General features: G+C 53.0%; 2 protein-coding genes across 3 annotated transcripts in view; one reads left to right on the top strand and one right to left on the bottom strand.

Moving 5' to 3' along the window:
* Positions 1-2,531, bottom strand: part of Ccdc12 (coiled-coil domain containing 12) — a 53,155-nt gene extending 50,624 nt beyond the window's left edge. The window contains exon 1 of the mRNA XM_026778948.1: positions 2,390-2,531. Within this exon, the coding sequence (XP_026634749.1) occupies positions 2,390-2,485 (96 nt within the window). The 5' untranslated portion in view covers positions 2,486-2,531. The remainder of the gene's footprint in view (positions 1-2,389) is intronic.
* A 2,028-nt stretch (positions 2,532-4,559) lies between these two features.
* Positions 4,560-12,749, top strand: part of Nbeal2 (neurobeachin like 2) — a 29,649-nt gene continuing 21,459 nt past the window's right edge. For both annotated transcript variants that reach the window (XM_026779319.1, XM_026779318.1), the window contains exon 1: positions 4,560-4,837. In XM_026779319.1, coding sequence (XP_026635120.1) covers positions 4,787-4,837 — 51 coding nt within the window. In that variant the 5' untranslated portion in view covers positions 4,560-4,786. The remainder of the gene's footprint in view (positions 4,838-12,749) is intronic.

Below are 12,749 nucleotides of genomic sequence, written 5' to 3'. Positions count from 1 at the left end.
AGTCATGGACTAATAAATTTAACATATTTAAATGATAACGTCCCAAATGATTTACAGATTCAAGGCAATCCCTATGAAATCTCTTTACAGATGCTCTTCACAAAACCAGGGAAATTCATTACAGAATTCAGATAGTCTTCCTTATTTGGTTCTTTTGAGAAAGGGTTCCTCTCGCTGTGTATCCAAAGCTGGCTTTACCAGGTAGCAGCCCTCCTGCCTGAGGCTCTCAGTTGATCAGTTAACAACTACACACCACCATCCCTAGCATCATACAGAATCTTAAGCCAACTTTAATGACCAAAACAATAAGCCAACTTTAATGACCAAAACAATCTTGAAAAGAAACTAAGTTACACCACTTAAACTAATTTTAAAACTTGCTGCAGGCCGGGTGTGGTGGCACACGCCTTTAATCCTGGCACATGGGAAGCAGAGGCTGGCAGATCTCTGAGTTTGAGGTAAGCCTGGTCTACAGAGTTCCCAGACAGCCAGGGTTACACAGAGAAACCCTGGAGGGAGGGAGGGAGGGAGGGAGGGAGGGAGGGAGAACACAAAGCAAACAAACAAAACAACAACAAAAATCTACAAGGCTACACAATTTAAAATAATGTAAAGCTGGACAAGGTGCCACCTGCCTGTAATACTAGCTCCTCAGGAGAGAATAAAGTAGGAGAATCCTGAGTTCAAGGTTAGCCTGGACAACACAGAAAATCCACCTCAAAAACCCAGCAACAAGGAAACACTACCTCTATGTATCTCGTTGCTGGGACTGGTGAGCAGGCTCAGTGGTTAAGAGAGCTTGCTACGAACCCATGAGGACCGGGTACAAATCCAAGCACCCCCATGGCAGGCTGAGAAGGGGCTTGCACTTGCCGCGCTTGCCCATAATCCTTGCACTGCGGACGGGCAGACAGGAGTCTCGTTGTCTGCCAACCTACCCCAAAACCAACAAAAACCCCACAAGTTTCCGGTTAGAGGAGACCCCGCCTCAAGAGTAAGGCAGAGAGACAGATGAGAATTCGAGTCAAGCCGGAGATCCCCGAGGTCTGGAGCTGGAGGACAATTATGTGATGGCTCTTACACACTGCCAACACAGAAGCCCATGTGGCCAGCTTTCACTCCCAACTACTTCCCCTTTCGCTTTCTCACAGAGATACAAGGCAGAGTACACAGCTACTCTGGGAGGAAAACAAAGGCCAGCCAAGACTGACCAACCTGGGTTTGGATTTTTTTTTTTTTTTTGGTTTTTCGAGACAGGGTTTCTCTGTGGTTTTGGAGCCTGTCCTGGAACTAGCTCTGTAGACCAGGCTGGTCTCGAACTCACAGAGATCCGCCTGCCTCTGCCCCCTGAGTGCTGAGATTAAAGGCGTGCGCCACCACCGCCCGGTCTGGTCTTTGATGAAATCGGAAGTGGAGTCTCTGACCTTCCCTACCTGTGGCAGATGTTTTATTTTGTTGAATGATGGACACCGTTTTTTGCCTATATAACAACAGAGCCAACAACTTCCAGCCCCTTAAGCTCGTTCATTACTGATTTTTTCCTACTAGATTTCAAAATAGCCCACAAAAAAAATGAATGTGACACTCCCCCACTGGAGACGTGGAAGAAAACAGGCTCAGAAACATGGACAATGCCGGGCGGTGGTGGCGCACGCCTTTAATCCCAGCACTAGGGAGGCAGAGGCAGGCGGATCTCTGGGAGTTCGAGACCATCCTGGTCTACAGAGCTAGTTCCAGGACAGGCTCCAAAGCCACAGAGAAACCCTGTTTTGTCCCAAGTTTCAGTGTCGAGTGACACAGCCAAAGTGTGCACACGGGTAGTGAATTTTAGAGTTCCTCTTCATTGCTTTGGAAAGACCATCAAATGGAGATGAATCCAGGCCATCTCCGTGGCTAAGGAAAGGCAAGTGCTTCAGAGCCAAGCTGGGAAAGAAAAGGGAGCCTTCTTGCCCTGCAGGCCACCCAGACATCGTTTGGACTTTTGCAGGCTCCACAACCGCAGCAGTCACTCATCCTCCTACCCAAAGGAGCCCTGATAGGCAGGTGCCAGGAGGCCGGCCCGGGGGGGACCCACCAAAAACGTAAAAAACAAAAACAAACAAAGAAGCCCAAAACATGTAAAAACTGAAAGCTGTGCTTGCAACAGCAGCACGGACGCCACATCTTGGCAGTCGCGCGAGGACCACTGGCCAAAGCGCACGCGCGAGGTCCGCCCCTGGGCTGAAGAGACAAGCCTATCTCAACAGCAGATCCCAGCGCCGCCCTATCGCGCATGCTCTGCTCGCGCGCGCACGCGCGTCTCGACAAGTGTTTCCCTCGGCCTTCGCCCTCCCGCTCTGACGCAGAACACTGGCCTCCATGCCCGCACCTCCCACTCCACGTCCCTCACCTTGCGCCCGGTTTTCTCCCGGAGGGCCTTCAGCCGTTCTTTCCGCCGCAGCGCCTCCTCCTCGAGGCGGCCCACACCGGCGGCAGTAGCCGCCATCTTACCCGGGGCCCCGCCTTTTCTCTCCGCTTCGCGCAGGCCCAGTGAGCAGAAGAATGCTTGATGGCCAATCCAAGGGCGAGAATGGAGAGACGGAAGCCCTGAAAACCAATCAATGCTGAGTTGCTACAGGAGGCCACGCCCTTTGCTCTGGAGCAACCTGTGCAGCGAGCGAGCCGGCCGGGTGGAGGAAAGGCTCCTTAAGTTCGATTTTCCCAACCCTAATCAGTGAGAAAGCAAGTAGAATCAGACCTGAGAGGCAGAGATTAGAGTGAGTCGATTGCTCTGCTTTTGCCTCACCACCACCCGCCTCTCCTGGTCGCCCTCTTGGAATGCTTAGCCATCCTTATCCACTTGTGCTGATTCTTCAAGGAGCGAATGCCTCGAGAAGCATTCCCTGGGTCGGGTGTGGTGGTGTACGTTTATAATTCCAGTACTTAAGAGGCTGAGGTAACAAAATTATGGGCTCAAGTTCAGTCTGGGTTACGTAAGGAAATCGTCGTAAAACACCACCACCAGACACCAGAAACCCTCCGTGGCCACTCTCCTTCCCACTCTGAGGTCAGTCTCTCTCCTCCAGAGACAGCAGCCAGTGGCACCTCGGACTCGCCTAATGAGTTGCTCCTAAGCCTGTCTGTCCGCACTCTGCTCCAGACCTGCGCAGTTCGAGGCCTGGCTGCATGGCCTTTCATCCCGTTCTGGGGCAGCAGCATACTCAGGGTCAGGCTCCCGTCTCTGCAAAAACGCAAACGTCAACCAGGGCCAAGTAAGAGCCACAAAACTTACTCCTTCCTACCAGTTTCTGAAGAGTTTGTGGCTGACAGTCACAGATGCACGCACCCGCTTCCTTCCCCTGCTCCTCTTCCTAGGAGAAGGCCAGCCCATTAGCAACGTTGCTCCCTGCCTGGAGTGTGTACTATAAAGTTGGTCCCTAGGTGAAGGCGCTTCCCTCCCAGCTCCCTTTAAATGCCACAGCCCCCTAACCTCACTGTCTAAGTTAACCTGGCTCAGTCTAGGACCTTTCCCTCACAGTAGGAAAGGGAGTGGCTGTCTGTGCTTAGGAAATGTCAAGTCAGACTAGGATGCGTGGGACAAAAGAATAAGTCTAGAACGTAAGGGTCATCCGCTCCAAGAGTACAAAACAGGACAGGAATAAGGACAAAGTCAGCTTTCTCTTGTCCACCCGCGATCTAGGACATGCCAGGCTGACCAGTTCCTAGGACCAATAGGAAACCCAACAAACTTTCCCCGACTCCTAACAAAGAACCTTATTCCTATCCAACACCAGGTGCTCCCTCACTTCACAAGCAGTCTGGGCACAAGGAAAGGGACCCGGCGGAGGTGACAGTGCCCCAGCAAAGATTCAGCCAGGCCTAGGTCCTTTGTTCCTGCTGCCCCTGATCCTCCTTCCACCCGGATGGGCCTCAGTTTTTTCCATTCACTAGAATAGGCACGAGACACCCCTGAGGCATTCTCCCTCAGGTCAAAGGAACAAACAAACAGACAAACAAACGAAAACAGAAAATGTGACGAGCGAGTACTGGGCCCTGGGAGGAGGGATTCCTAGAAGGAGTGGGACAGATCATAAACTTGGTTAAGGAGCTGTCTGTCCAATGGAAGGACGCCACTCCTCTGCAGGTGGGTGTCCTGCCTTTGCCTGATGCTTCTTTCCATCCAGCCCAGCACTAGGCAGGAACTAAGGGTGGCACTCGTTTTTCATACAGCTCTTGGGACAGAACCTTGCACGTAGTCAGCGCCGCAAGTGGTCCTCATGGACGAGGTTATTATTAGTATTTGTTGAAGGACCCTAGTCATCCCCGCGCAAACCGCAGTCCCTTCCTGGAATAGCGATAATTCCAAGCCTGATAGATTATACACACCAGGATGGATAACTCAGGAAGCCCTTCCCCGCCCCCTATCCCGGGGAGGCTGGCAATGCTCCTGCCAGGGGCGTGGCTCTGCGCGACCTCCCGGGCTGCTCTGACCTCAGGCTCCTCCCCCAGCATGACACCCCGCCCTTTGCACAGTCCTGGGAGAGGCGGGGCGGTGGCGGCCGCCGCGACAGACAGCAAAGTGTAGGAAGCCAGGCGGTGGCCGGCAGGCCGGGAGGAGGAGGGGCGTGTAGACTTTGGTGACTGAGTGCGACAGGGTCGGGAGCCGCGGACTTCCCCCAGCAGTACACAGCCGCTCCGCCCCGGAGTGACGCCCTCCCGCCCATGGGCCTGGCCCGGGGCAACCGGCGGGCGGCTCGGAGGAGGCGGCGACAGGTGGCGCGCAGCAGGGCCAGAGCCGGGTCAGGCCATGGCCGCCTCGGAGCGGCTCTACGAGTTGTGGCTGCTGTACTACGCGCAGGTGAGCCCGTCCCGCCCCTGGTCCGCGAGGCCCCCAGATCCCCGCGCGCGGTGCCTGCTGCACCTGTGTCCGGCGCCGCCACCCCCCCACCTCCTCCCCGGCCGCAGATAGGCGCGCGCACGCGGGACTCCAGCCCCGCACACACGTGCGTGCCCCAGGCCGGCGGGCTGCCTCGGGTATTTGTGCCAGGGGCACCGTTCGCGGGGACGCACTGTACTGCAAGTCCCCCAGCGACACCGCGCAGCCTCAGGTTACCCTGACCAGTCACTCTTCGCCCCTTTCACAACTCGGTAAACTGAGACCTGGGAAAAAAGGGACTCTGCATGTAGGCTGTTTCGCCTGAGGGGCGCATTTGCGATAGGTGATCAAGGGTAGAATGTCACATAGGTTGGGGGACCCGGCAGGTGCCACTCCTTACTGTAGATCAGAGTTTAGTCGCCTCAGACTCTTCCAGAGAAGTACTTAGTGCCGTGCGGAGCTCTTGCTGTACTTGAGGCAACCTTAGTCTACTTCCATTCTGCAGTGGGACAGGGTCGTCGGGAGTGAGGCCAGGAAGGATGTCTGACAGGAGCTCCCGGGAGCTCTGTGACTCCTGCGATTCAAACTCTATGTGACTGTCACGCACAGAAGCTCCACTTTCCTTCTGCACTGGAAGCAGGGAGTGATCCCGGGGTCACGCCTCCTTCCTTGCACCTGCTTGGCACTAGGTGCCTAGCTCAGGTGTGCCCTGGACACAATGGTCCATTGTCTGTCCCTGAACAGCTTGTCACCCGGAGCAGGGATATGGGGAGAGTTCAGCCTGAACCCTGGCCCTCTGAGGAGGCTGACTGATGGTCTACGTCTCTTAGGAACGGTATGGTCTGAGTCTTAGGAGCCACAGCTTCTTTAGTGGTGGGCTGGTGACCTGTAGAGCCCCACCTAGGGTAACCCAGCCCAAGCTCATTGCACCTCTAAGCCTCTACTTACCTGTCTGTAAAATCAACACAATCTTGCCCTCAGGCCACCTGGACTTTGTGGAGAGGGAGCCAGTGTGGCTGGTATAGGTCAGAAAAGCCTGCCTCCTCTGCATCTCCATCTTCAAGGGGGATGAGCTGGTGAAGAGATGTCACTGGTTTTTCAGGCTGAGTGGTAGGCTGCTGGAGATGTCCTGGGACAGCATCCTCAGACTGATCCCTTTCATAGTTGTCAGGCTGAACTCTGTATGGTGATGAGATATTATTAGTACTCCGCTGGCCTGGCACCTCCTCCCAGATGGCCTCTTAGAGTAGGGCCTAGGTGTGTTATACGAGCTGGCTGCTTATAGTCTTGGAAGCCTGGACAGGCAGGGGGCAGCCTGGGACCAAGCCAACTAATAAATCCAGGATGTGAGAGCAAAACCAGGAGAGTTGGGTGGGGCCAGGCTGGCTGGGGAGAGGAAGCCAGGCAGCCTCCCAGTGCAGCCTTCCTGCCTGCTCCCACAACACTGTCCCACCCCTCGGTGCTGGGTTCCGAAGGAGAGATAGTGCTACTAGGGACCCATTGTGTTTGTGTCCTGGGTGTGTAAGGCAAGGATGGAGCCAATGGGTGTTAAGAGACTCTCAGTGCCAAGTGTGATGGCGTATGCATTCGATCGCAGTATGAGTGAGGTTGGAGGCAGGAGGATTGCCGAAAGTCTGAGGCCCTTCCTGGGCTACAGACTTTTGAGACTTGTCTCAAAAGGAAAGCAAAGAGACCCCTTTTGTCGGTCACCAGCCGGCCAGCCAGCAGCACAGGTGGCCCCTCCCTTCCGCAAGAACTGCCTACCATCTGTTGGGAAACCTGTTTCCCCAGTTGTGGGTCTGGGTGAGGACAGGGAAGTCGCCCCATTCCTGTCCTTCCTTTCCCCTAAAAGACCCTAGATTGCATGGATAGACATGCCTTCTCTCACCTAAATGGACTCTGTTCTCTTAGTGGGCTTTGGGAGGAGATGTGGGGGAGGGGCGGTATCAATGTGCCCCTGGATATTACTTAGTTGGAGTTCCTCAGGGTTCTCTTGGGGGAATCAAGGCAAGATCATCAGAAGGGTTCCTTTAGCCACCAGAGCTTTAGCCTGGGGTCAGGAAGCCTAAGGTGGATCTTTACCTGGGACAGCACCTGTGGCTTCCTCTGCTGGGAGCCTATCTTAAATCTTCACCGTGCTTGCCACTCCACGGCTCCCGTAACCGAACATTCAGTAAGTGTTCCCTGGGTGTTATCCCGATAACTGCAGGAGAAGTTAATGCCCAGGGCAGTGACCAATCAGCAAGCTATCCCAGAGCAGGCAGAGGTGGGATTCTGAGGGCTGAAGGCCAGGAACAACAGGAATGAGCAATGGAAAGTACGAGAAGCAAGCTTTCACCCAGGCATGGTGGCGTGGCATGTCTGTCTGCCTGTCTGTCTGCCGCCCCACCCCCCAATGCTTGGAAGGCAGAGGTAGGCAGATCTCTTGTGAGTTCCAGGCCAGCCTGGTCTACAAAGTGAGGCCCTGTCTGAAGGAGAAGCAGCAAGTTGTCAGAAGCACAGAGCAGGGCAGGGCCACCATGGTGAATGGTGGAGCTCAGCTAGTATCGTGTCCTCAAGGAAGAAACGGGAGAAACACGGGAGAACAGGAGACCGGGACAGTACCTGGAGCGGGCACTTGAGAAACATGTAAAAGTTAATGCAAAATAGCATGTAAATGAGCAGCCCCTTTGCAGGCAGCAGCAAGGCTCACTAGCCCCCCACCCACTGATGGCGGAGCTGAGGGTCACAGAGTGTGGCAGGACAGGGATTTATGGCCAATTATGCCATTGTGGAAGGATTCAGAGGTGATGTCAGAGTAGAAGTTCTTAGTTTTGCTCACTTTTCTCTCTGGTCTCTTATCTTGTCCCATGATCCTTCCTGCCTCATGAGAACTTGACCAGGCCTCTCTGTTCCTCTAAAGCCTTAGCTGGATCCTATTTCCTGGACCTCAGTTTACCTCTCATGTGCGTGTGTTTGTGTGTGTACATGTGGAGGCCAAAGAAAGATATCATGTGTCTTCCTCAATCGTTCTCCAACTAATTTTTAAAAAGATTCATATACTTTTATTTTATGTGTATAGGTGTTTTGCCTGCATGCATGTCTGTGTGTTATATGTATGGCTGGTGTCCACAGAGGCCAGTAGAGGGCATTAGATCCCCTGGAAATGGAATCACAGACAGTTCTGAGTCACCATGTGGGCGCTAGGAATTGAATCCAGGTCTTCTGGAAGAGCAGCCAGTGTTCTCTCCAGTCCCTCCACCTTACTTATTTGTTTAGACGGGGTCTCACTATGTAGCCCCTGATGGTCTGGAAGTGATTATGTTTGCCAGGCTGCCCTTGAGCTCAGATGTCTGCCTGTCTCTGCCTCCTCGGTACTGTATCTAGTTTCTAAAAGCACATCTCAAAAATGTTTAAATTTGTGTGAGAAAGCGCACGTTTGCCACAGTGTACGCATGAAGGTCAGAGGACAACATCCAGAAGGAGGCCTACCATGTTGGTCCCAGGGATTGAACTCGGGTTGTCAGCCTTGGTGATAGGAGCCTTTACCTGCTAAGCCGTCTTCTCAGACCTCCACTTAATTGATTAAACTAAACTGGCCAGCGAGCTTAAGGGATCAGTCTGTCCACACCCCACCCCTTCCCTTCCCAGAGCTGAGGTTGTAGATGCGCACCCTGGCTTTTGTGGGTGCTGGAGAATGAAACTCCTGCTTGTGCAGCAGGCACTTTACTGACTAAGAGTCCCAGTTCTCTCATTTACTTTCTTTTCCTTGTGGTTTGTTTGTTTTGTTTTGTTTCCTGAGACAGGATTTCTCTGTGTAACTGCTCTGGCTGTTCTGGAACTTGCTCAGTAGACCAGGCTGGCCTTCAACTAAGAGATCCACCTGCCTCTGCCTCCCTAGTGCTGGAATTAAAGGCGCGCACCACTGCTTGGTTCTTATTTACATTCTTAAATGGGCAAATGTACCCAGCTCTTGGTCCTTTTCACACCTGAGGGGCACCTAGAGTTTCTTCCTTCCTGCTTTCGTTGCTAAGGCTATTGAAGAAGGAGGAACATTAGTGATAGAAAAATTAGCATAGAACCTGGGGTTGGGGGGAAAGGCTGGTATCCTTGGGGTTGTTATGACAACTGAGGAGCTGATGGGGAAGTGTGGGATCCCCATGGAAACAGGGTCAGTTACTATGGGGACCATGGCTGGAAATTCTCAGTTTCCATAGTCACAGGACAAGGAAAATGGCTAAGTATTGAAGGGTGTTATGGGGACCAATTAGGTCCACTCCTCTTAGTACTGCTCTAGGTAAGGGGCCAGAGACTGGACTGGACACCCAGGCACTACACCACTATGCTCAGTTGCTTCCTGGAAAGCTCCCTGGAAGAGTTGCCATCTTCCAGCTTCATCCTGTAGCCTATACTTCTTATAACATAGTTCAAAGCCACTTATGGCCTGACATTACACTCTCTCCTCTTAATGCTGTAGGAGAATTTTTGGGTTGAGAAGCTATCTTGTCCAGACCTATCCAACCCTATTTCTTCCTGTCTGTCCCTGAAGGTGGAGGTAGCTCTGACTGAGGTCTCACCCAGTATTGAACTGTGATCCCTCTCCCCACTACTTGGAGCTCTTCTTCCCTGGGGATCACATCTTAGGCCTTTGAGGCCTAAGGCAGCAAACCGGAAACTACCCTGGAAGCCCCAACTCTGCACTGAACCATGGGATGCCTCTTGCTTTCACTCATAGACAGGGATGAGGATGTTGTCCTATAATGCAGGAATTTGGGCTGAGCAGAGCCCCAGTCATCCTGCCCTTTGCAATGCTGGATGGTGTGGCTGCCACTGAACAGACTATTATAAAGAGATAGTTGAGGCTAAGTTTGGTGACACACTCTTTTAATCCCTGCCCGTGAGACAGAGGCAGGCAGCTCTCTGTGAGTTCGAGGCCAACTTGTTCTACACAGTGAGACCCTTCTCAACTCCCCCTTGACTCCACAAAAAGAGATACTGAAGCCCAGAGAGTTTTATGTCAAGTAACAGGCTACCCATTAAATGGGGTCTGGGTCCCAAAATTCATACTGTCAGCCACCAGTTCTGATCGAGGGCGTTTCTGAAAAGGACACATGGGAAATACAGTGTATACTGCCCAGTGGGATGGGAGCAGCAAGCCATGCCCTTGGACTAGTGGGTTCGGGGAGCTGAGACTGGAGCTGAGGGCATCACCTGTGCAGAGCCTCGGATGTCGGAGGAAACCACTGGTCTGCTCTGAAGATGGAGCCTGTGCCAGAGCAGTGACTGGTCCAGTGTTGTCTGCTGCAGGCCGGTACTGGACGTAAGTGTGTGCTCAGCTTCAGAGGCAGTGTGGTGTCAGGTAACCTAGTGGTCCCTGTCCCTCTGGTAGAAAGTTTCCTCCTAATGCCACATGGACGTGCCCTGAGCCCACCAGAGTTCTAAGAGGGGCAGTTCCGTGCCCCAGGAACCATCTGTGCCTCCCTAGCTCTTGGGAGCTCTTCCTCCCAGTATTCTTTGAGTGTATTCGGGGCTGGCTGGGGACAGGTTGAAATGATGGCTAGTTAGCATCCATCCTTCTAGGGACAGTGACGTCTATTTTCTCCCCTGTAGCAAGACCCAATATTTCCTTATAGGCTGACGGGCTCTTGGGTGGACTTGGCCTGTGTGGTTGTTCCTCGTTTGTCCTAAGGTTCCCTTCAGAACTAGAGAAGGCTAGAGGAGCGAGTGAGGCAGAGGCTCTCAGCTAGCAGGGCACACCTCAAGCCCTGCAGCCACACCCTCAGGCTCTGGAGCCTGCCACAGCCAGCACAGCCAGACCCTGCTGCGACCTTCTGACGACCCCCACCACCACCACTCAGACTTTGACGGTTAGTGCTGTAGCTTCAAACAAAGGAATTCAGGTCAGAGCTGGCCTGGGGCATCCTCGGGAGAAGGAGCAAGGCCTAGAAGAGAGGGACTGGCAGCCTCTCCTGTCACTAGTCCTGTGTTTTTGTCTCTTTCGCGCCCCTTCAGAGCCCATGAACCCTGCCTTGATTGGCCTAGCCCTGAAACTCGCTCAGCCCGATCTGGCGTGTTTACAGGACTAGACAGGCCAAGGGTGTGGTTCAAGGGATAGAAGGCCGGAGTGGCCATGAGGAAGATGGAGATTCCTGCTTAATTACCCCAAGCCCAAGTCACTGAGGCAGTGGAATGGGGTGTTGATGTCTGGGCCACAGGGTAATCAGAGTACAGAAAGCAGGCCCCGACTGTTCCAGGGGCCTAGAGGGCTAGGCTCAGCAGTTGGGCCCTTATTCTAAGTGTGGAGAAGGGTCAGTTGGGTATTTAGGTCTCCTATTTTAGGTCAGATGGTTTGACTAGGGATAGTTGGGAAAGTGTTGGGCTATTGTGTGTGCGTGCGTGCGTGAGTGCATGCTTGCATGTGTGTGTGTGTGTGTGTGTGTGTGTGTGTGTTGATGCTGAGTCTCACTGCACCTAGAGCACAGATTCACCTTGGCTTGCTGGCCTTCAAGCTCCACACACCTGCTAGCCTCTGCCTCTGCAAGTGCTGAGCTTAGGAACATGCACTGCTGATCCTAACTCTTTATATGGTGTTGGGGATCTGAACTCAGGTCTCCATGGTTACGTGGGAAGCATTCTCACTGAACCATGTCCCCAGCCCAATGTTGGGACATTTTTGAAACCAGAAGGGTTCTATGAGGCCACCGAGGGGAGTCAGGGTCAAATGGCCAGGTTCCTTAGCCTAATACAAAGATCTGGCTGCATTATCCGGAAGGTATAGCTGGACCCAGGATGCTGAGGCTTCCCTGAGGCTTCCCACTTCCCACCTGTAATGGGTTTAGACGAAATGCTCTAGAGGCCTGGTGTGCTCTGATAAAATGTCTGTGAGGTCACCTTAAAAGGGGAAGGGTTGTTTTGGTTCGTGGTTTTGGAGGTTTCCATCCACGGTGGTCTGACTCTGTTGCTTTTATGCCTATGACAAGGCAGAAGTATCACGACAGAAGGGCATGACAGAGAAAGCTGCCTTGCTTTATGTTAACCAGAAAGGGTGGTCATGAGTGGGGTGGGGGAGAATACACACAGGCAGGCCATACACGCACAGGGACAAGGGATAGCTTCCAAGGGAATGTGCCATGGCACTCCTACCCCATCCCAGGAGCCCTCCAGATTATAAACCTATCAATGAATAATCCACTGATAATGGTTAGAGCCTTCCTGATCCAATTACTTCCCTAAAACCCCACTAGAACACTTTTGCATTAGAGACCAGGCCTTCAACACATGAGCCTTTGGGGTAACCCTCTAAATCCAACCTGGCCTTCTCGGTGGTTCAGAGTCTGGGCATCTTGGTCTTCCTGCTGGTTGATGGGGAAAGGGACTTCCAGGGAGGCTTGGGAAGGTCAACAAAGGTAACAAGACAGATAGGAAGTCACAGTGAAGTCTTGCTTCTTGATGTCCATGGTCCCTTTCTGGGTTACCTGAGCTATGTAGTGAATGCCATAATCCCAGTTCTCAGGAAGTGGAGTCAGGAGTTCAAGAATAGCCTTAACTACCAAGAGGGCCCAAGGCTTGCTGGGTCTATGTGAGACCCTGTCTCAAAGTGGGGGAGGGGGAGTAGGCCACAGGGGATGACTCAGTGTTTGCTTCCCAAGCATGAGGACCTGAGTTGGGATCCTGAGAACCCATGTAAAAACTGGGCACGGCATCACATGTTTGTAACCCTAATACTTGGGAGCAGAAACCAGCAGGTCCTGGGGACTCTCTGGCTAGGCGGTGTAACCCAAATGGTGAGCGCTCTTTCAATGAGAGACCTTGTCTCTTATAACAGTGATTCTGTGGGTCTGGGTGTCAAAAGACCCTTTCACAGACATCCCCTAAGACCATCGGAAGACACAGATGCTTTGTTGTTGTTGTTGTT

Source organism: Microtus ochrogaster, chromosome 5, assembly GCF_000317375.1.
Source record: "Microtus ochrogaster isolate Prairie Vole_2 chromosome 5, MicOch1.0, whole genome shotgun sequence".
Taxonomy (NCBI): domain Eukaryota; kingdom Metazoa; phylum Chordata; class Mammalia; order Rodentia; family Cricetidae; genus Microtus; species Microtus ochrogaster.
This window is presented reverse-complemented; position numbering and strand designations above follow the sequence as displayed.